At 41.1% G+C, this 24,738-nt stretch overlaps 1 protein-coding gene across 7 annotated transcripts in view; it reads left to right on the top strand.

The window, feature by feature from the left end:
- CADPS (calcium dependent secretion activator) overlaps positions 1–12,340 on the top strand; it is a 428,787-nt gene extending 416,447 nt beyond the window's left edge. For all 7 annotated transcript variants that reach the window (XM_073230819.1, XM_073230820.1, XM_073230821.1 and 4 more), the window contains 2 exons: positions 7,721–7,825; positions 11,103–12,340. In XM_073230819.1, the coding sequence (XP_073086920.1) occupies positions 7,721–7,825; positions 11,103–11,282 (285 nt within the window). In that variant the 3' untranslated portion in view covers positions 11,283–12,340. The remainder of the gene's footprint in view (positions 1–7,720; positions 7,826–11,102) is intronic.
- Positions 12,341–24,738: the final 12,398 nt, after the last annotated feature.

Genomic DNA, 24,738 nt, shown 5'->3' with positions numbered 1-24,738 from the left:
GATTCAAACACATGAGAGGCCTGGTTCGAGTCCGTTCTCCTAGTCCCTGGGCTGCACTGCCTTTCAGCCTCTTGAGTCCAGGCTTCAGCCCTTGCTAGCGGCTAGACCACTTCACTTCTCTTAATCTCACTTTTCTCTTCTGTGAAGTGAGTCTATAGATGATAATAAAGACTCATCTGTTTTAGAGTTTAGCCATGAACTGCCCAGGCATTCAATGCTTTGACTGCCTGGCATATATGGCTGGAACATGCCAGTTTCAAAGGAAATACATATTTAGAAATGAACTAACAACAGAACTCAGATCCTCGTGAATTCCAACAATCCTTCATGCTTAGGATATATTGGGCTGAGTCACAAGTTTTCAGTCAAAGGAGGAGCATGAAGATGTATGTCTGTGCATGATGTGGGTATTGGTCCTTTGGCCAAATACCATAATTTCTAAAAGAGCTCATTTTTACAATAGTGGGCTAAATATTATCCTCAGTTATGGGCACAGAGCAGCATGTTTGTTTGGAATGTTTGTGTGTATATTTTGCTACAAGTGTTACACTACTGTATGCATGCTATACTTCAGTAAAATTTTTCATTAAGAAAAAGGGAAAACAGTAAAAACTGAGTTTTACATTAGACTATTCTCATTGGATTTGGGACCCCGCCTAAAGTTGTTTCTCTTATCATGCTTCTGATGATATCTTATTTAAGTTCAGGAAATCAAATTTCCCTAACACTCTATTATTTTACTCTCCCTACTCACTGAAAAATTTAAAGCTAATGATGTATACTTTTCAGAACTGAAATTTTGATCAATGTCGTAACATCTGTATCACCAGCACTCCGTTAAGAAAACTCAATCCATTGGGATAAAGGCAACTTTTTCTAGTTGTATTTCTCTTTGAAAACTGAAGCAGCCCACAGTGAGAACTTTCTCCCTTGTAGCTGAGTTATCAACCTAAAAGAAAATAAGAAAAGATCAGGCAGGGCTACAAGGGAGAAGAAAAAATACATTGATTCTAGCTAAGAAATGAGATTCCTCATCCCCATCCAACTATTTCTACTCATTTCCACTTAAAGCCAACAATGGTTGTCTCTCCATTAGTCCTTTAAGACTGTTGAGTGGTTTTCTGTGGGAATACCCCTGACTCCCCACACTCTGCCTAGCAACTTTCCAACTCATAGAAAGTAGAATCTGTGCAACACCAAGCCACACATGGGCTCTGAGGGAGACAGGTTCAACAGCATTAGCCTACCCACACCCTTCGCCTTTGTGTTCAGAGCTGATGACCTTGCTGAGGAGATAACGTAGAACTAAGCCATTTCAATATAAACAAGACATTAGTTTTTTGAAGTATTAGTTAAATATGACAACTCATACAGATGTTGTGGAAAATAACCAGCTTGAAACCTGTCCCACCACTTACTAGTTGTGTGACCGCAGGCTATGCCCCTTTTTCTCATCTACATGATGTCAATAGTGCTAACCTCTTAAGGGTTCCGCTCAATGATTAAATTGTATAATGCTTGTAGAACTCTGTGCCTAGTGCTTACACGTTGTAAGGGCTTAGCATTCAATGAAGAGGAACTACAGGTTTTTCCCCTTACGCAAAAGTAGAGCATCCTATGAAATCTTCGGTAAGCCAAAATGGCATAAAGAAGCAATTACTATTCATTTATAAGGAAAATGTTTTGAGTGTTCCCAGGCCCATAAAATAACCTCTCAGTCTTTTCTGATACCTTAGGAACACATCTTGCAAATGGACGCACAAAATAAATCAATATAAAGCACAAATGATCACAGACACAGTGCAAAACTCTGGCGCTTCACGCTGGGTGCTGTGTTGTTCCCAGGGAGAAAGCTTGCAGGGGCCCCTCTCGCTGCTCTGACGTGGCTCACTGCAAAATGAAGGCTGAACACTACTTCGGCTTTTTGCCTTTTTTTGTTAAAGCGAAAATCCTCTTCTGATTTCTTTGAGTTGGCGAAAACAGATGCTAACGTAGATCTTTCATAAAAGCAAAGAGGCAAAACACAAACTTTCGAAAAGTGGCAGGTACCTGCATTTCCTTAATTGTGCATGTGTGTATTATGATTCATGTACAAAATAGTACTTCATCTAAAACAGACTCTAAAGTCTAACAGGATGGTCTGGTCTGATGGGGGGTGTGTAAGTCAAGGGAATGAGCGACCCTTGTGATCTGTGAGCATGGAAGCACCCTGAACAATTTGGTCTCCTTTTAGCTCCTACTCCTTGTTTCCATTTCCATTCACGCGTGATGTGTGCGATATGTAGCTTGCTCTGAAAACAAATGAATAATTAACAGTAAGGTCTGTTTAGGACATCAAATTAACATCAAGATAGGAGCGAGACTTTAGACTCATCTAGGTGACGGTGGCGGTAGAAGATATAAAGGCAGCAGCCGTCCCTGAAGTAAAGCTGTATCTTGCTGACCTGGGATTATCCTTAGGGATTATCCAGATCTAAGTGAAAGTCCATTGCCTGTGAACCCTTGACTGTCCAGTGAGGTGTGAGTTCTTCATCTTATCTCTCAATCCTGCAGCACTTCCAGGGCATAGAGTTTTCGGGGGCGTGGTGAACCCACAGATGGGTATTAGGAAGAAATGAATGGGTCATTTCTCAAGTGCAAAATTTAAGGGGGAACCAAAAAAAGACAGTAGTCAAGACAAATAATATTTTAATACATTTAAAAAATTGAACTTGATGTCAAAAAATCTGTGATGAACAAAATATCAAAATATGAATTAAAGAGAGTATCTGATCCTGCATTTACAAGATCCTGCCTCTCTTGTCTAACCCTAACGCTGGCTGTAGTGAACCTGGTATTACAGAAGAGGCATGTTGTGCACAAAGATTTCTCTGCATGATGACAGTTTGTTTGCAGGGCACAGTGTGTGACCTGAGTATGTCTACATGTTAATGATCTATTTTCCTACTAGAAATGGGTCAAGAAAACTTCCTTGTGTTGTATATCGTAAGGATATCTGATCATGTTGCTGAGTAATTATAAGAGTGGCTAAATTTTATTGAGAGCTTACTATGTGATAGTCACTCTGCTAAGCATTTTATGTGATTATCTCTTTTAATTCTCACCGTAATCCTATGCAGTAGGTATTGGTATTAACCTAAAGAGGAGACTGAGGGTCAGAGAGTTAAATAGCTTGAGGTTACCCAGTGAATAAGTAGCCAACACAAGCTGAAGATATAATCTACTCACATGGGGTTTGAAAAACTACTCATTTTTTTGCCTGAATCCTTCTAATCTAATATTTAAATCCAGGTCAGTATCATTTTAAACATGCTTTCTGCACCCAGGATGGTTTTAAAGACTTGAGTGATCCACCACAAAGCTATTTTACAATGCATTTCATTCCTAAGAACTCCTTATGTTGTCCTATAAGATTTATGCATACAGTTCCAGAGACACTGCAATGGGAATAGTTTCCTCTACTGTCACATGGCTTTCTGAGGTCACTTGCTCTGCTTTCTCCCTTGTTTTGTGGTATTTCTTAGTTTGAGAAAGAGAGATAATGGTGGTGATGATTTTCATGGTAGTGGTGATGATGGTGATAAGTTATGGTGGTGGTAGTGGCAGCTACATTTATTTTTTTTATCATTTTTCAATTGGAGTACAGTTTATATACAATATTATATTGATTTAATATGAACAGCTTAGTGATTCCTCAAATATATACATTATTAAATGCTCACCATGATAAGTGTAGTTACCATCTGTCACCATGTGAAGATATTACAATACTATAAGCTACACTCCCTCTGCTCTACTTCCATCCTCTTTGACTAAATTATTGTATAATTTGAGGTTTGTCCTTCTTTATCCCCTTCACCTATTTAACCCATCCTCCCACAGCTAACATTTACTGAGGCCTTGTTATATGCCAAGTACTGTGATGAGAGCTTCATTTGGTCATCAAAACGCCTCTGAAAGCCTGGCTAATCCCCATTTTTCTGATCAGGAAACTGAGTCTCTGAGAAGGTGAGTTGACTTGCCCAAGGTCACAAACCCAGGTAGAAGACAGGTAAGGACTACGTTCTTAACAACTGCATTGTAGAAGGAAGAAATAATGAAATGGCAAAGATCAGCCCTCCAGTTCCTTTTAAATAGAGCCTTCAGATCTGGTTGCAGCTGCAGAAGTCCCCACATTTCCAGTGGCCCTACTATGCTGCAGGCCGTAGATGTGATTGATGTCCTTTTGGGTTCCATCTCCAAAACCCTCCCAGAATCATCCCCAGAGAACATACTTTAAAGGTTCCCGGGATACTAGGGGTTTTATTTCTTGAGCAATGTTTTTTAGGATCAAAGCAAGCTTATTTAGGAAATTTCCTACTAATATACCTGGATTAAAGGAGGTAGCCGAGGAGTTGTGATTATACTGAAATATTCAGTACATACATATTGTCAGCTCACAGTTTTTATTTCTAAGGGTTTAGAGTACATTTTACCAAAATTCTAGTGCCCAGGTGTTAGGATATTTTCTGGAAGAGGCATATCTGAACCTATGGCAAAACAAAATGGGAAGAACTTAAAATGTTTTATTAATATCCTCTTTTGAAGAATCATAACAAATCTGGTGTATTAGCATCAATCTCAAATAAAACAAACCTGGTTAATAAGCACTGAGTTGCATGAGGAAAAGCAGGGACAACCCAGACTCCCAGTAATGAGCTGATACCTGGGGAACAGCTGGCTTTCTGGGAGGGAGAAAGCCCCACCTTGTGGTGTCTGCCAATTTCCATGGTGTAAAAACTCCCACTAAGACCTCTTTCTAGCTCCCAAAGCACAGGAGATACACAGGACAAGCTGTCATGAGCAGCACACTGTTATATCCTCGCAGGCAGTAGTAATTAGATGATCCGCTATTTCAGTCCAGTGCCTGATCCTAAGAGAAATGCCATTTCTGGTCTCAGGAGCTGTGTGCCCTTGGACAAGTCACCTCACCTCTCTGGATTCCTGTTTCCTCCTCTGCAAGGATTAAATATGGAAGATGCCTTTCACCTCTAATGTTTTAAAGTTCTAGAAGGCAGCGGCGCCTCCTTTCTCCGACATCCAAGTGCCTTTAAGCGCCTTTCTGGAAAACCAAGTTAGTGCTGTGTGCTGCATCCAAACATGCCTCCAATTTCATCTACTGAGCATAAGGTTTGGAAAGGAGTGACTTACTCCCTTTTGCCTCTTTAAATGCGTAGCCAATGGGGCATCATACATTTTTTACACTTCTTTTGCTAGATGTGAGATCCAGGAGGAAAGGCATGGATGTTCCAGGGCTTTCTTGTTCTCCTGGGGTGGGAATCTGTGAGTGTGATACACTGATCTGTTGCTATATCCATCTACCTCCCCACCCTGTCAGCCGCAGAGAAGGAGTATTGGTAGTATTCTACCTTTTTATTTTTATTTTTATTTTTTACTATCCAAAAGCCATTTACAAGTATGGGAATTACTTATATAAAATGGGGGGTGTCGTTGGTTTTTTTCTTCCCCCTGAAAGGTGGCACATCTCTTAGCAAAGAGAAAAAGGCATGTTGCACAAGGCTTGCTGGCAGGGATATAAGCCAGCGCCGGTTTGCCTGTTGTCACAGCCAAAGCAAAATGCCACCTCTGCCTAGAAGCCAGAGTGCCACATTCCTCTTCTGTGTCCCTGAGACGCACCCATCAGGAGGCCCTGTGTGTAGGTTGGCCAGGAGGTCCCTCGGGTTCCTTGAAGGTCATCTTCCATCCCCAGGAGGCGGGGGCAGAAGGGGCGGGAGGCGTTGCTCATGACTCTCATAATAGATTATTTGAGCCCCCAGATTGCATGTCAGACTAAGCCAGTAAATGCGGGATTTGAGGCCTAGGGTGAACACAAAAGAGCCCCCAGTTGCCGAGCGTGAGGTCGGGCCGTGGAAACACCAGCGACCCAGTGATATTCCTGTCCCCAGACCCGCCCGTAATACGCCCGGATGCAGCAGTGAGAGCAAACGCTCCAGCATCCCAAAGCAGGAGGTGCTAAAAAACACCCCCCAACAGCCACTATCCCCCACCAAAAAAAAAGTTCCGGTAAAATGTTCTCACTCCTAGAGGGGAAAACCTGTCCATGCCTGAAGCAGCTTTGACCAGGCAAACGCCCTTCCTGCAAGGAGTGAACTGCAAATCTCAAGAATAAATCCCCACCCCCCACCCCGCCTGCTCCCTAGGGAGGGACAGAAGGTTCCTAAAACTGACAGTTTCGTCTCCATGATCTTTAAAAGAGCAGAAGTTGGCTGTGAGGCTGCAGTGCTGCCTTGATTGGGGTGGTGTGGTCTCTGTTTGCGGCTGGGCTCCAAGGAGAGCCACGATTGGCTCTGATGAGGAAGGAGCCTAGAAAGTAGAGATTGCAAAGAGGGCTTCTGAGCGCCATGGCTGAGACTGTGTCGTTTCTTGCAAGGTGAAACTTGGCAGTTCTACCTTGCAAGTAAAAACCCAAATTAATTTTTTTTTTTAAAGAAATTAAGTCAGAAACAAGGCTTCAGAAAAACTGTGAGTGGTAGGCATAAACTGATTTTGGATGATCTTTAGGTGAGAAAGGGTGGAGTTACCATCAGAAACATGTTTTTATTTATGCTTTTCAAATCCCCACTGGTGTGCGATGTGTGTGTGTGTGCGTGTGTTGGTTAGCATGAGAGTGTGCATCGTCTCACTTCTCTAGCCATTTTATTTTATTTTTTACATCTTTTCTTTGCACAGTTCATATAGATGCCCTATAAATAAATACATAGGTCCATCCACACCTTTTCATTTTATTTGTAAATTGTTTGGTGTAAGCGGCAATGCGTAATGAAACCTGGTGAAGTTTAAAAGATTAGATTTTTTTTTCCTACTGACACTTCATAACACTGTTCATATGTCTCTGAGTGAGATTTATGAATATATGAGCAGTACTGGAAAATTATACCGCACCAGAGACTTCCTGCACCACAGGGGTGGCAGTCTAAAGTGACACAGCTTCAAGCATTTTTCACAGACAAGAAGCAAAATTTAACCCCCTTAAGGGGAAGTATGATTTCAACAGCTTGAAATGAGCTCATTTGTAGATGTTTTTTTTTCTCTCATCTTCCATAATTTTTTGGTGTTAAGATTAAAACAGATTGCATAGCCAACGTAAGGGCACATAAGCTGTCCAGGGTATAATTTGGCCCTTAAAGAGAAACCCTACTTCATTGTCCTTATCCAAACATCCCGATAGGGTAGACAAAGGTAAACTTAGCCCTAAATTCCTAAGGTTCTCAGCCTGATTCCCAGAATTATATTAAGCAGACAAGATCTGGGTTTTTCTAAAGGTAAGTAGCAAGTGACGTCAGTTAGTTCACTGGAGAAGCCCCCCTCTTCCTGGGCACCTGAGACAATGGCATTAGGAAATAATGACTTGACTCTCAACTGAGTAAAACTAGCCAACAAAAAGGAGAATCAGAAGGGAAAAAAGGTGGTCTGTATAAATTGACTGTATATGAGATGTATCTGAAAGAGTTGTGTTACAAAGTCCAAACAATCTCTCAGGCTGAACTGGTATCTTGTGACTTTGTGTTGATTAATGTTCATGATCTCTGTGCTGTCAAATTCTCTAACCATTTTGTTTCCTTTTGGAACAGAGTGGGGTGCTCAGTCATGGCCTGTTCCCTCTCTGCTCTCTAAATGCTCCGTGATATGTTGGCAGGAGAACTTTTGTCTCTTTTTTCAGCAATGGTACAACAGCTCCATGAATGTGATCTGCACCTGGTTGACTGATCGGATGGACTTACAGCTTCACATTTATCAGTTGAAAACACTAATTAGGATGGTAAAGGTAAAAGAAAAAATAATTATTATTCTTTGCAAATGGCTTACTGACATACATTTCATTGGCAAGCTGCAGAACTTCCTTAACACAAAGAATATTAGTCTATATATAAAACAAGGTGATTTCTAAAACAGTACCTCATGCAAGAAAAATCTATAAAATCACTTGGGGATGCCTAGTTAATCTATTACTCAAACATCAAAGGAAAATCTAATAAAAAGGGTTTTAATATTTTGTGCAGACTGGAACAATACTTTATGTATTTGTCATGCAGAAATACTGCAGGGGCCATCCTGCCCTTTGCATTAGACTTTCAAAAGCCAGCTTTTGGTACCATTATGCTAATCACATCAATTACCGATTTATGTATGGTTTAATTAAATAACATTTTGCCACAATTAATTTAAGAGAAATATTTACCTCCAGCCATTTCTAAATATGTCCTGTGATCATTATCAGGATGCAAATTAATATTGTTCCCATAGTTAATTGAAGTAGTTTCTCTTACAATGCGTGTATACAATCAAATGTAAAGGATCACAAAGGTGAGATAACATACCCCGAAAGTAGCTTTTTTCCCTGTTCTTGTGTGTGCGCCTTGGACTAATGATAATTATTTCAGCGTGAAATCTCAGTGGTTTACATGAAATAATAAGATCACAGAAGGGGGTAAATACGTTTTTGATCATTTCAGTTTCCATTTGATGCTTCACTATAGAGGGTTTTAAACATTCGTATGCAAAAATCTCATTCAGAGCACAAAGTCTCTTTAAAAATACTTCAACAATAAAACGTAGCTGAATTTCTATTTCTTAACAGTTTGTCAAAAGTCCCCCTGCCCCCCCCCGTCGTCTCCCACTACCTCTTTACCCCCACCCCATTTCTTAGTCTCTTTCAGATTAGCACCATTTCATTGAAGATGCTCCTCTACCCCAGTGCTAACTTAAAACCAATTACTGCTCCGTTGAGTGTAATTAAGGAGAATTATTATCATCCGCAGTTGATCTCACAAAGCATCCGCCCAGGGAAGGTTACAGGCAGCAGTCAGTACATTCACAGCTCCTAAGAAAGAAATATATGCACTCAGACTAGGGACCCAGCCCGATTTTCATCTTCTTTGAAATTTCAATTCCTTTAGGCAAACTCACTAGCCATTCCCTGACCACTGAAATTCCATTTCCTGGGTGTAAATACTCTTTGGGGAAATTTTTCTGTTTGACCTTTACTGGGTAGATATGAAAAGAAGACATTAATTTTACTATTTTAAAATATTTTCCCATTACTGGTATTTCTGGATCCATGCTGGGAATGTCAAAATTTGCAATATTTTAAGAAAAAAATGTGAATCAGAGAGGAGGTTTAACCTTAACCTTCTGCCAAAAAACACAGACATAAACCAGAGGGAAGGGACACAGAACATCATGTTTCTCCTGTGCTTTTGCCAAAGACAGGCCCTGCTTAACTAGTGTCACCACGCAGAGGTATGAAGCAGGATTCATTTACCAAGCACCTCTTTACCAAGTACATTACCCAGAGGTCTCCTCCTCTGAGGCAAACTTCCAAAGATAATTAATTGGCTTTCTTTCCTGCCTCCACACCTACTCTGGTTATTCATCCGTTCATTCATTATTCAGCAAGCATTTATTCACTCATCCAGCATTGGATAAATGTAAGTTGAGCCCTTACTTGTATATTACAAGATGGAGAATTAAAAATAACTAGATACGGTCCTCGCCCTCAGGCATTTAGAGGAGTTGGGGAACACTGCTCTGAAATTTGAATAAAGGCAAGGATCCTCAACTGATTTCCACCTTGCTTTGCCCTATCACACGCTACCAAAAAATTATGTTATTTTAAGTGGCAATGGAAAAACTGATTGAAAAATTCAAAAAAAATCGAGTTAATCGTTTGGATTTCTGGTATACACCATGCTGGTGTCTACTCAGCCTACTGCCCTTCCCCCTCTAGGTGAAGACACAGTTCAGGTAGCCTACCTAGATGCCTTGCAGCTTGACCCATAATTAGGATGACCTTTTAATGTAGTGTTGAAATCAGATGACTTTTAAGAAGGAAAGAAGGTGCTATGAATAATCATGCTGGGACAAGAGATATAAAACTGGCAGAGGAGACAGGCGGTCATCCCATCCATGCTCTTATATTATTGGACCTCACTGAGCTGAACTGCATCCTCTATTTAACTCTGCAGTCATTACTGCAAGAGGGGCTGACGTGCGGATTGTCGACACTAACACTGCATTAGATGGACTGCAAAAAAAATAAACACAGAAATCACAATGGGAGTGGGGCTAGAGGGTGTTCACGTTCTTTCTCTTGCTTCCTGAGCAAGTTTCCCGTATCAATAGGAACAACACAGCAGGATCAGTTACTGAAATGATGTGCAGTGTGATGAGAAGAGATGCAGTTAGAGAAAGACCTTTTTCAAAAAAATTGTTTAGAAAGTAGACAACAGCCAGATGCTTCTGGTCATGTTCAATTAACGCTAAGGGATTTCTAGAAAAACAGTCCCTGGGATACCTAAGGAAATCTGAGAGAAATCACCTAAAGGAACAAGGAAAGAATCTGTGGCACAGGAACACCAAAACATTGTTCTTGAAAAAGAGCCAAATTTCTTCCCTGAGATCATGAAGTTTGTGAACGGAATAGATACTCTTCTTCCCCAAGAAGATGAGAAATGAATCACATGCCTGCAACATATTGATGTGGCATTATTGCCTCATCGTCCCCATAATTGTTACTGCCCGTGATAGGTTTCATATACCAACATGCACATGTCTGTCTTGCGCAGGAGACAGAGGGATACACAGTTACAAGCCTCAAAAATACTAAAGACCAGATTGCAACAGAAATCGCAAAATACCATCATCACTTGGTCCAATATTTATATGTTATAGCTCCTTACACCGTCTATCATATTATATTTTACTAACCTAAGAAAAAGAACCAGATCAAAAAAAAAAAAAAATAGGAACCAAAACAATTATGGAACATTTCCCTTGGTGGAACTGAATAAACACAAGCTTCTGTTCTTTGCTTTGTCTCATCTAATACAGTTTATCCTGTCACAATTTCTCATTTTCTGTCATTCAATGAATCTCAGTTTTGAGTACAAGTGAAATCTGATCACAGTGGCTTTCCACTTGACAATTCATAGTGTGACACTTAGCTGAAGGTCACTGTTCTCACACCCACACTTGCTCCGCGTCCTTGCCCTCCCTTCGTGGAGACGAGATCTCCCTTATCACTGCGTCTTTTCCCTCCCTAGAAAACCTATCGAGATTTCCGATTGCAAGGGGTCCTGGACTCCACCTTAAACAGCAAGACCTATGAAACCATCCGGAATCGTCTTACTGTGGAGGAAGCCACAGCGTCAGTGAGCGAGGGTGGGGGCCTGCAGGGAATCAGCATGAAGGACAGCGATGAGGAAGATGAAGAAGACGATTAGAAAGCTCGGACCAGGAGTCCTTTAGAACGGAGCCCCGTAGTCAATGCATGTCCTTAGTCTGTTAGTTAACCCCAGTAGGGAATTTTTTGTCCACTACCATGCCCATGAGATGTTTACCAATGCAGCTGCCATTGTAGCCATGTGATACCAAGATTAGCAAATGACCTTCGAATCCACTGATTTCCTGATTCCGTGTCTACATGTTTACAAGCAATATGGAGCACCATTCTTTAAATACTGCCCATGGAAAATGCATAGTCCAACTGCAAGCGTGTCCTTATTATCAACAAAGTTAAACGATGCTTCATTAACATCCCATGTATGCACTGATGGTGAATGGAGGTGAGGGCTAGTACACTAAGTACTTTCACTCCTTTGTTTCATGAACGTGGATGCCAGGTATTTATATTAGTACAATAAATCGATTAAATGAAGGCACATAGCTCTGCTGTGTGTTTTGAAAAAAAAAAAAAAGGCAAGGCTCCAACAATGAACTTTTGATTCTTTATGTTTCCCTAAAACTAAAAAAATGAATCCCTGGCATCCTCATTAGCCCACCCTTTCATTTATTCATGTAGTTAGCCAAAAAAAGGGTGGCTACGTACCAATGGATTGATCCTCTCAATTGCCCCGGCAAGGCTGATCCTATCATGACTCAGCATAAAGCACAGTTCAAGCAACTGTTTTCTGTCAAAGTTTATCCTATTAAATGTTATATTTTGCTTTCATGTTTCAATAACTGTGTATGTAAAAAAAAAAAAACCTGAATATTAAAATTACAACCCTAGACTATAAATGTGTTTATAATGAGATGTGGATATTTCCTTCAGTAGATTGTAACCATAACTTAAATTATTTTGTCCCACACTGTTTTTTATACCTGTCATGTACATTGCATTTTGATCTGTAACTGCACGACCCTGGGGTCCTCTGCAGAGCCGTTTCTTTCTGTGTAAAGTAGTGGATCCATCTTGCTTTTGCCTTATATAAAGCCTACAGTTATGGAAATGTGGAAAACTGTGGCTTCTCAATAAATAACTATTCCAATGTCCTAAGAATACACTTCTGAGTCTTTTTCCCTCTGTCTCCTTTGAAAGCTGGCATTGAAGCAGGGGAAGGGGGAAGAGACGGGAAAGAGGAGGGAAGAGGTCATCTTCTTAGAGTGTTCTTGAAACTGGTGGAGTGGGCAGCTTGCAAACGCTTGTCCCTGTGAGAGACAGCCTAAGACGCCATTAACTCAAGCTCCTCTAATTCAGAATCTGTGGGCATTTGGACATGTTGGGCAGATTACGCCTGCATTGTAGGATAAATAGGGTTTGCTAAGCAAGAGAGTCGTGTAAACGATGGAAATGTTTCTCCTGTGCGAAGAGAAGGCCAACAAACTGTTTTTAAGCACCACTTTAACAGCAGTGTTTGCATTCAAACAAAGCGCGTGCCAATTATATATGATTCTTATATATTTGTTAAAGCATTCTACAAGATTCTCTAAGATATGGAGCACTCGTGTCCTTCCCTAGTCCTTGTCGGCAATTTAATCACCTAGGTTTGAAAGAAATTAATTGAACATTTTGTAGCCTCATCTGTTTTATTTGTGTCTGTCAGTAAATCAAACTGACCTTCCCCTCGGGTAACTGATGTTTTAGAGAAATGACCACTCTTCTGATCGGACCAGGTAGAAAGCTCACCAGCTGCGCTCTACAAATCAGCCCCTCTAAATTGCACACCCCGCTCTGTTTGATCTTGAGGTCTACAGGTACAAATCTATTTCCTGCCCTTCGTGGGATTCTAAGAATAACTCCCATTTATTGAGCAACTGTTCTGCACCAGGCATTCTGCATGTATTATCGCATTCAAATCTCACCACAACCATAAGAGGAGAGGACTGTTACTATCCTCATAATAAATGAGGAAATTGAGGTCAGGAAGGTTAAGGTCACTTGCCCAATGGTTACACAACTCCATGCAGAAACATGCATGCAGCAGGGCTGCCACACAACTGGTGATACAAATGGGGGTGCGGTGGGTAGGATATCATTTAGGTGTGAAAAATCTTTGATTTCCAGCAGCACAAAGTCAAGTCAGTGTAGCAAAGCCAGAATTTTTAAAAATATATTTGTATTGTATTTTTAGTTGTAAAACTAAAACATGTTTCTTGCAAGAATTAGAAACAATTCAAAAGTGTGCAAAGAGAGCGTTCTGCCCAGGGTACAGGAGTGGGAAAAAGGAAGAAAATGCTCTGGAGAAGCTAAGTGAGTGGGTTAAATAACTAACCAAAAGGCATGATCCAAAGACTTAAGGAGAAGCAAGTCGGAACCAAGGTTAAAAAAAAAGATTCCTTCAAAACCTTCAAAACCAGAGTTGACCACAGCCTAGCACTGAGGGTCCTATTGCAAACCCCAGTGTGCAACCTGCCGGGGGGACTGTGGAGAGGGAGATGACATCAGGAGAGATCAGAGAGAGAGAACCAATCAAGCCAAAGTCTCAGGTTATCCTTGCCACAGACTCAGGGCTGGGAAGGAGACAGGGTGGATGTCTTGAGCTTTCTTTTTTATTTCTTCAGGACAGAATCCTAATCTCTTCTTTCCTGTTTTATTCTTTTTAATCAAAATACAATATGCATACAGAAGAGTGGACAATCCTAAGCACACAGCTCAGTGACATATCACAAAGGGATCACACTCCTGAAACACCCACCAGGTCAAGAAATAGAACATAATGAACACCCTAGACACACCCATGCCCATACCCTTCCCAAACTCTACCCACCTCCCGAGCTCGTAAAAGGTAACCACTAGCCTGACGTCTAACAGCATAGATGGAACTTAAGCCCTTATTATGTAATTAGAATCAGAGTATATATTCTTTCATGTCTGGCTTCTTTGTTCTACATTATATTGTTGGTGTAGCTGTGGTTTTTCTTTTCAGTGCTTTTCAGTATTTCAATGTATGACTATATCACAGTTTATTTACCCATGTTAATATGCTGTTTTTAGTTTGGGGCTATTGTGAATAATGCCGCCATGAATTTCTTGGTGCATTTGCTGGGTCATAGGGTAAAAGTATGCTCATTCTTTAGGAAGTACTGCCAGTTTTCCACAGAAGGTGAGCAAAGTTATACTTTTAACAGCAGAGTACCAAAGTCCCTGACAACACTAGGTATTGTCACTCTTTTTATATTTTCCTCTTTCTGATAAGTGGTATAGAGGTTTATCATTGCAGTTCACTGATTACCAAAGTGAAGTAGTTGCCTTTTAACATGTGTCTTGGTGATTTGAGTAGTGTCTCGTGAATTGCATGTTTTTTAAAAGAGGAAAAATCTGGAGTTATTTGCAGACTGGTAGGGAAGAGGCCATAGGAAATGGTGCCAGATGGATTGTGAGACATAGAGATGTAAAGGGACATGTTAACCTGATGGAAGAACATTCACTAAATTAGCAATCAGTCCACAAATAGGTGAGTACATACTGGTCTGGCGCTGCTAGAAACGCCCAGGCTCTCTCTAACCCACACCCTCTCCTCAGCCAGCAGGACCTTTCTGAAAGGCAAGTGTGATTTTGTCCTTCCTCCAATTAAAAGCATCCAGTGGCTCCCCTTGTTCTAGAAGGAAGTCCAAATTTGTTAAGGTGGCATACAAGCCTCTTCTGCTAGCCATACTCCTCTCACTAAGTTTCAGCTGCCTCTGCCTTCGCTCACCTCCTCCTGTGCACCATGTTCTTCCCATCTGCAGCCCTCCCTCTAAGCACCTTGTCTCACGCCTCAAATCCCAGCTAAACTGAACCTCGCCAGGGAAGCCTTTCCAAACCCTACTCACAGTCCATCACATTTCCCTGATATTTATCCTCTTAGGACTCTCTATTTCTCTTTCATAGTACTCAGCACACTACTCATGAGTGGGTTATTTGTATCATTACATGTGTCATGGAGCTTTTCTCCACTTCAGGAGGGTGTGGACTGTGCCAGCTTCCCTAATCTATCCTTACTGTATTCACTTTATAATACGTGACTAATAAATGAAGGCTGAAAGTATGTAAGTAGGTGATCTGATTTCTGTTCTCTTAGAACCTTTAATCTAGATGGTATGAATCTTCAAAAGACGCTTACAGACTAAATACTATAAAATTCAGAGGAAGGAGAAAGAAAGGAAGGCTTCCTAGAGGAGGTGGTCCTTGAAGAGCACACAGAAAGGAGAGGACATGAATCAAAAACAGAGGAGGTGAGGGAGTGTGCCACTTGACTGAAGCTGTTTTCTTCTCTGAAATTCCCAGTATACATAGTAAACGCTCAGCACATACATGTTGATTTAAAACATTAATGAATATGTTCAGTGTGTTAGGGGAGGCTGGCTTCATGGGAAGATTTATATAGCAGGTTGGGAGAAATTAAGATGGGAGGAGTGGATTAAGTTTTCAGAGAAGGACATTTAGTTTACTGTAGTTTGGATTTTGGGGGGCTACCCTAATGGAGAGCTAACCAACATTTTTTTCCCCAAAAATATTTAAAGAAATGTTTTAAGTTCAAAAAAAAATCAGAGAATTATTTGAAACAAAAAGTTGAAGCCTCTCTCTTCCCAACCCATTTCCCCAAAGTAGCCATTGCTAACAGATGGGCATATATTCTTCCAAATATGTTCAGATCATATCCAATATCCAATTGGATATATTTATGTATTTTATGTATTTATATATTTTTAAAAATATATTTTCACAAGTGGGATTTATCCTGGGCCTACTAAGGCAAATCACATTTTTTACTGATTGGTGTAGGATCATTTCCATGTCTGCACATGGATACTTTCTGTATTATTTTAATGGTAGTGCTGTACTTAAGATTTTTTGATCAAAGACGAAACAAGAATAAAGTAAGATAAACTGAAAATCCAGGATGAAGTTAGGATGGATTGAAACATAATGGAGGAAATGAGCCATCTGTGGACATAACCCAAGAGACTGTTTAAAATGTGACTAGAGAATTTCTGAAACATTCCAAATCCAGTCCCAGTCTAACTGAATTGTATTAGAATTATCTGTTACGTCTTTCTCTCCACTAGACTGCCAACTTCCTGAGGTCAGGGGCTGTTGTACCCATTTGTGTGTGGCAGTCTGGAGCCGTGGATACAGTAGACACTCAGTAAGTGTTATTTGAACCGAATGGGAGAAACTCAGAGAGGTATCCTGAATATGATTGGGACCAAGAAAGCATAAACTAAATTTATGGCAATCTACTCTCTCTATAAAGAAATAATTACTTAAAAAGGTGAAGAATGGCCATGGCTTTAGGAAAACCTTCTACCTCCCCACTAACCTGAATTCCAGCACAGGTGTGAAGAGCCATGCTATCTTAAATCCGGATTTCAGCAAGAATTTTAGATAACCTACCAACCAACAAGAGTGGTATCATTATTGCTTTAGCATAAGTTTTAATAAGTTCACATTGTCTGTACTTTAAAATCCAAACTAAGTGTGTTCTTTGTGGCCAGTTTCCATTAGCACATTATTAACAAATCTGAAATGAAATCAAATGATGCACAATTCTGCAATTCTTGGTAAACACATTTTTTGAAAAATCAATATTCATCTTTTATTCAAAGTTGTTTTGCTTCTTCATCTAAATACTAAAATTATCATCTGTTTTCCTTCTTATGAAACCATGCATTTCATCTAAAGTTGTAAACTCCTGGGAGAAGAAAACGTGAGGAAAGGGCCAGCAATGGTTCAATCTGCCGGCAGAGTTCTCTGCCCTGCCAACGGTATGCTTGAGGTCACAGAAAAACACTACACAGCAAGTCAGTCACAGCCACCAGGTAACAGAGGGATAAAACGATCACAATCAATACGCACAACTACAAAATGAGAGGAATGCAAAGGAGACCAGAAGCCAAAAGCCCACAAATAAAATTTGGTCTTAGTTCCTAAGAATTGATGATGCAATGGCAAAAAGCACTTGTAAACATGGTGAAGTTGGCATAGTTCCCTCTGTCCATCAGAAACAAGTTGGCTTGTTTCCTGGGTTGTGAATATACAACTGCAAGGAATAAACAAGGCTTTGCTTAAATCTCCAACCAGGAAACATGTCATTGAAGAGCATACGGATTTCAGAGAAAATGTTGGAAATTTGGGATTGTACTTAAAAAGAAAATCAAAGGCAACTAAGAGGACAAATACGGGTAGTATTTGATGCAAACAAAAGTTCAGTTTAGGGTGGAAGCAATGAGTAGGTTTCAAATTCTAATGTCACTATATTATTGTAAATGAGACTGCTGAGCCATACACTTCACTCAGTCTCCCCAGACACCTCCTGGAACAGGGCTTTGAACACAATAAATTACTCCACAATATTCTTTGGTGCAATTACTTTCATTTTGAACAAAAAGAACCTTCAAAAAATCAAACGTCAAGATTATAGATTAAAAATTCCAGAGCATATGGAGAGTATTGATATCACAATGTATCCAGGAAGTTTGAGCTCTTCACAGGGCCCTTTAATTAAAGGGCAAGCTCTGGTTTTGTGACATTGCAAGTTGAACTCCCAGAAATGATATTTGGCAGGATGAAGAGATACTTTTCAAACCAAAACTCAGAGATTATATTTGATAAAATAATTCTGGAGAGAGGAATGTCGACTGATGGTTTCCATATCAAGGAAATGGGTTTCCTTCTGTACTGAAAGCAAGTAAAACCATCTTTGAGCCATTTCTTCCCCAACGTTTAGTCAGATCAATTCTTACATCATATTTCATTAAGTCTAAGACAAAACCTTTTTTTCATTTTAACATCTCAGACGTTGGGATTCTTGCTTCCACTATAAGGAGGCAGACATTGCATCTAGCGTCCATTACAAGAAGCGACCTCTACACAGTGAACTGAGGGGGGGAGCAGAACTAGCCACTGACTCTGAGAGGGGATAGAGGTGGAGTTAAGAGCACATTAAAGGTTTCCATCTAGGGTGACTGAGGCTGGGCAAGCCCTTGAGGGAGGCTCCAGCACCTCCTTCCCTTCACATCTGGAGCAGGCAGATGGCCCGGTGCTCCCCTGCACGGCACTCTGAGGGGCCCTTTCCTCAGTCACTGGGAAGCTTGCTTGTCAGGGGAAGACTCAGGGTCAAAGTCAAGTGGCCTCCTGGGAGAAGACACAGACGTGAACTCTGCAGCATGCTGGGCTTTCCAAAAGACAGGCTGTACGGTCAAATGAAAAAAAAAAAAAAAGTGTAGGCTCTGGAGTCAGGCTGACCAGGGTCCAGATTTCAGACAATTGGTGGTGATCCTGGCCATGTGACCTTGAGCAAATTATTTAATTTCCCCGGGCCTCAGTTTTCTCAACTGTAAAATAGGAGCAACCAGAATAATACCCCAAATATTACCTACTCATTGGGCCACCATCAAGATGAAATGTGTTAATGCACCAAAAGTACTAAAAGACAATACACAGGCTAGGTACTCAGTTAAATGCCAGCTAATATTTACAGTTAATTTCTTAAGCTCTTAAGAGCCTGCCCTATGTTTCAGGCTTGGAACGGATCACAGGAGTGGCTCAGTCAGTACCCCTCAGAAGCTGAGTTCTGCTACTTACTGTTCTTGATCCACCTCTTCCAGAAAGAACAGCTGACAGTCAGCTATGGATTGAGCAAGGTATTTAGCATTTGCTTTTGTGTATTAGAAAAGAAGAATTTTTTCCCCCTTGTCTACAATTTATTCATAGTCTCCTGGACTTACTTTTGACAGTAGAACTCAGTAATAATTACTGAAGAGAATAAGTGAATTTCCCTCCTTGTTTCCCCTTCTTCATCATCCCTGCCTTAATTTAGGTTTCCCTAGAAACAGACTCTGAGACATGGATTCTAGTGCAAATGGTTTTCTTGGGAGGTAGTCCCGGGAAACCCTAACAGAGGAATGAGGAAGGGAGTTTGGGAAGAGAAGGCAGCCACAGAGGGTAGCTGGAATTTGATCATCCTAGAAAACGTGGGAACCAAGGTAGAGCATACACTTCCTCCTGAGGTGTGAGAGGGCTGGCGTGTTTCTACCCCAACTCTTTGTGTCTTTGGTTGAGGGCAGCTGAGAGGTGAGAGCAGGGAAGAATAATTCTCCAGCACTTCAGGCCTGCAGGGCAGGTGGACAAAGAAAACTCTGGTCATCACAGAAAGCCCTTGGGCTAAAGAATGCAAGAACAGCAGTGGGAAGTCAGGTCCGGTCGCAGTGAAGCGGTAAGGACCAGGGAAAGCCCACGGGTAATGGAGGCCTGAGAACGGCAAGAAGCCACCCCCATTTCTCATGCCAGGAACACTGCCTCGCCGGGCTGGACTTGGAAACCTCCCAAGAGCAGTAAAATGAATTTCTCCCTTCCCTGTATTGGAATACAATACAGCCAAGAAAAAGAATAACATAGGTTTACATGTGCTGCTCCTGACAAACATCCAAGATATGTTACTGAGTCTTAAAAAACAAAAAACAAAGGGCACACCAGCACTTAAAGGAATTAAAAAGTAATAAGCAAATCTATCTATATGTATATTTATATATACATACGTTTTTCAAGAGATTAAGTGGGCATGTGTCATTTTAGCTTCCCAGAGTCCAAGTGCACAGTCCATGGAAACTGATGGGGGACGTAGGTTCCATCTCCATGCCCCTGACTGCCAGAAGGCGGCTGGTGATGCTCTAGCTCAGCCCTTTGACTCTGGAGAGGGCCCCAAAGGCACAGGAGCACTAGGGAGCTGTCACTGTGGCTGCAGGACCATCCAGCGTTCCCCAAGGGCTGGGGCCGCGGGCCAGGTGGCCCAAGCGGAGCTGTCCCTGCGGCGCTTTTGGCTCTGCCTCCCCTCATTGCCCCTTGGTGCCTGACGGAGCCTGGTTCCCCAGCCCTCAGCAGAGCCTGTGAGCTCTTCCCTAACCTCCCGCTCTGCTGTTGGTTTCCGTGGTTGGGGGCTGAGAGCGCTGCTGCCGGAGGGATTCAGAAGGCACTGGTAACAGCAGTGACCTCTGGGAAAGGGGGTGGCTGACTGTGGGCGCAAGGTGACATGTCTTCCAGTACATACTATAATACCTTGTTCATTTCATCCCTGCACATTTGTTACTTTTCCAAATTAAAAATATCTTAAAGGAGTATAGTTTAAATAAATTTACTTTATACAAGGTCCCAAAAGGGCAGGATTGGGACAAGAAAAATGTCTATTAAAGTATAGTTGTAGTACCAGGGGGAAGATGGGAGGTTGAGTATCACCCGTGACCTCGTTTTGGCTCCTCTTACCAGAGAGAGATTCTTTGAGTGTTTGTCTAGAACTCGGGAGGTCTCTGGACTGAAATAGGGAGAAAAAAAAAAAGAAAAAGGAGGCAGCATAGTAGCATTTGCTGTATCTGTGACTTTTACACCAAGAAATATCACAGATATTTTCACATCACATTACAGTTGTTGAGATATCTCGAAATATCCTTTCTTTTCATCAGTACTTCTAAATGACCTTGGTTATTAAACCTGCCTTTAGATCTTATGTAAATACACTAAGAAAGCAGCATATATATCACTGTATCACACATTTACTTTTAAATATTGTGGTAACTGTGTATCTACACGAATGGTCTCCTTTGGAACTGTACATAGTTTGTACACATTTAAAAGCATTATTCTGAGAAGGGGTTCACAGGCTTCCCAGACTGTCAAAGGGGTCTACGGCATATTTGTGCTCTCCCCACCCCAGAAAGGTTGAAAACTTCTGCCAAAACTCTTCGTCTTTCACTCCCACCCTATTCCTTGCTTTATCCAGTCTCTCTTCCTAATTTCTTTACCTATAAAATGGAAACAGTATCCTTTTCTTTTTTAAGCAAATCATGGGAGCTGTACACTTTTAATTTCTTCAAAGTCAAACCATCAAACTGATCAAAACAGTGATAGTCTACAGTTTACTGTTTGCAAATATCAAAAGGGCATATTTTTGTGTTTCTTGCTAGGACAAGATCATGGTCAGAAGCGAGGGGCATGGGGACCCACTCTGGTTGGCTATGAGTTTCTGGTTTTGCTGCTCAGCGAGACATGTGGCCTTAGGCTAATTAAGCCTCGTCTTTGTCATCTGAGGATGTGGATAACCAGTCCACCTACTCTGTAGCATCACAATGATGATAAGATCATGACAATAATGGCTAAGAATTACTAAACTCACAGGGCCTGGTATGTAGTAAGAAACCCTAAGAGTGGTTGCCACTGGGGAAAAAGACTAGAAATGTGGGGTAGAGAGAGACTTGATTTTCACTGTATACTGTATTATGTTTGAACTTGGTAGTAGCAATTATTGCATCCAAAGAGTCTTTGAGTCAGGAAAAGAAAACTGATATAATAATAATCTCCTACATAATCAATATTAATTTATTTACTACTTTATGCTCTCTATGTAAAAGCAATCTAATCTACAAACGATAATATTCCCACACTGAACTGCGTAAATAAGCATATGTTGCAATTTAATTTAATAAGAGGAACAAAGATTTCCTTGCTATGGCTCTTCTTTCATTCCCCAAGCCGCTTTTATTTATAGAATGTTAAGTTTCTCCTGTACATATATCTGTACCACCTCCACTTCCACCCCCAAGGAACCTATGGAGGTGTGGGTGGGAGAGAGAAGGAACACTAAAGGAAATCTTTATTTTGGAATTAAAATAAACATCTTCTCAATATCCAAGGGAAAGTCTGGGAAGGCCTCCTTCTCTTCAGTTAAAACTAGGTACCTTTTTAAAATAAGGAGAATAAAAGCACCAGCATACATTCCAGAACTATAGAGGATGAAAGTCAGTCTGCCTGTGAATTGCAGTCAGGAGCTAAAGCTTTTGATTTGTGCCGAGCATCACTACAGGACAGCAGGAAAGATGTCTGTATTCTTAATCCCACATCAGGTCTACCTGTCTTTACACACTTACCACATGTGGGGAAAAAAAAAATACAAGTAGTACAGGATAGAGTGCTACAAGCCGAGTTCAAGGGTGTATGTGGCAAAAATATAAAGAAAAGAGCATCATTCTTTCTGTCATTTGGTTCATCCAACAGACCAATGGGCTTACTATTGGGTGTGACAGCAAGGACCAAATCTGAACGAGGCCCTACCCTCCAGGAGTTCACCGACCAGAGGGCTTAAAGAGCAAGGATTTACTTTCCAAGGAGTGTTCAAGAAGGAGGGACAGAGAGAAGGGCAGGATCTTAAGAAGTGCATTTTTAAAATTGCCAACACCACGGGGATGCGGTCAGCAAGATGCACACTGTGAAAACTCTGCAGGACAACCTGATTTTTTTTTCCATACAATAAATTGCAAGGGAAAGAAAGATGGAGAGAAATCTACAAATTAAGAAAGACTTAACATGCCTAACAAACAATCATAATGCATGGACCCTATTTGGATCATAATTTAATTGAAGGATTTCTTAAAAATCAGGATGTTTATAAGGAAATTGGAAGTTTGAACACTGGGTATTTGAATTATTGTTACTACTTTAGGTGATGGTACTTAATTTGTGGAGGACAAAATAATATGTGTGGGACTTGCTTTAGAATAACATAAGGAAGTTATGGGGATGTCCATGAATCAGGACTGGCCATGGAATGATCTCACTGGGGCTAGGTAGATGCGTTCATTGTATTAGTCTGTATGTCTTTTGTGTATGTTGAAAACTCCTCACATTCAGCTTTGATTATTTTTGATCACCAGGAAAGATTCAGCAAAAATCAGAGAGGTCATGAAAAGCATGCAGTTCTCTGGCTAGAGAAAAGCTCAAATGCAGCAGGAGAACCTGGCTCCTGTGAGTAAACAGCCCTCCCGTCTGCCCTTCCTCTCCCTTCTGTGTGGTTTGGGCAGGACCGCTCTCCTCATTTCTAGCACTTCCTTCTCCTGGAGCTCCTGATTCTTTTCCTAGGTGTGGTGAGAGATGTGAAATGGTCCAGCTGTTCTCAGGAGTGTCCCCCTGGCCAGCCAGCTTGTATTTACAAAACATCTGGCTGAGGCAGAGCAGAGCCCTTTGGGAGCCCTTCAGGAGCGGCACAGACCACCTTGGCCTCATTAGCCTAGGGCTCCTGCACAAGGGATCAGACTTCCAGCTGCAGGTCAGCATCTACATGTAGGACAGAGTAAGTTGGCCCCACAGGGGACAGGTCTAGAAAATATAGAAGGGGAAGCAGCTCACTTTCTGCCTGGGGACTTCTAAAGAGCAGGAAAGTGAGGAGGCTTCTCAAGAAAACATTCAAAACCTAAAGCAATCTTAACTATTTGAATTCCCCAAAATACATGACACTGGCCTCTCCTTTCCCTGGATAGTTCTTTCTCTAGGATGTTTTTTCCCATCTTTCTTCCTCTATTCCCAGTTACCCAGGTCTGTACCATCATTTCTCCATTCCTTAAGTTGTACCCGAGTTTGCCCGGGGCAAGAATATATGGGCAGAAATAGCAATGTGATACCATTGAGATCTGTCAAATTGGCAAAGATTTTTGAAAATGATAATGCCCAGTGTTAATGAAAACACCGGGAAAGAGGCATTTTACCCCCTTTCAAAGGGCAATTTGTCAGTTGGTAGCTAATGCTTTTAAAGTGTGCATATATTTTGCTATAGTAATTCTGCTTCTGGGAATTAACTATGCACAAAATTTATGTGTGAGGATGTTCCTGATGGAACCATTGCAAAAAATTGTGAGCAACTTAAATATCCAGGGACAAAGGACTGTTTAACTCGTGTTAGAGCCATATAGAACAGCACTACAGAAACACTGAAACCATGTCTTAATAGCATGCTTAAAACATGAGAAAATATTCCTGCTATCTTAAATGGAAAAGCAGATTATGAAACAGTATATATCATGCTAATCTTGTAAATGCATAAAAAGAATATATGCCAGAGCATTGTGATTTCTGCGTAGTAGGATTATGCATGATTTTAATATATTCTTCTTTGAAATTTTCTGCTTTCCCCAAAATTTCTCCATTGACTACTTTATTTTTGAAAAAGCACTGTTATTTACAAAAAAAAAAAAAGAAAAAAGTAAGAAAAAAAATTTTTTGTCCCCTTTTCCCCTCTCCTCCCCTGGTCAGGCTGAAGGAGCATGAATGACAATAGTTATTGTAATAACAATAGCAAACGTTCCTTGAGGGCTTTCCTTTGGCCAGTCGGCCTGCTGAGGTCTATTATTTTCTCATGCAGTCTTCGCCACCCTGTGATGAAGTAGATGTCCATGTCTTGCCCAGGCTTACAGAGAAGTTTAGCTGCCTGTGGACACACAGCTAAACTAATCAGCCCGAATTCAAACTTGATCCGATTCCAGAACCCACACTCCCTCAAAGACTCTCAGCCCTACAAAACCCAGAAAAGATTTTCATGTTAAGTCATAACATCTTAAGAAATGCCATGGTGCAAAGAGACTGAAATCCACCCAGATCAGAATTCTGTCTCTAGGAAAAGCCAAAGGGGGAGTTTACCCACTCATCACAGAAATGCT

Source organism: Manis javanica, chromosome 3 (genome assembly GCF_040802235.1).
Source record: "Manis javanica isolate MJ-LG chromosome 3, MJ_LKY, whole genome shotgun sequence".
Classification (NCBI taxonomy): Eukaryota; Metazoa; Chordata; class Mammalia; order Pholidota; family Manidae; genus Manis; species Manis javanica.
Note: the sequence above shows the minus strand (reverse complement) of the source record. Positions and strands in the feature narration are given on the sequence as shown.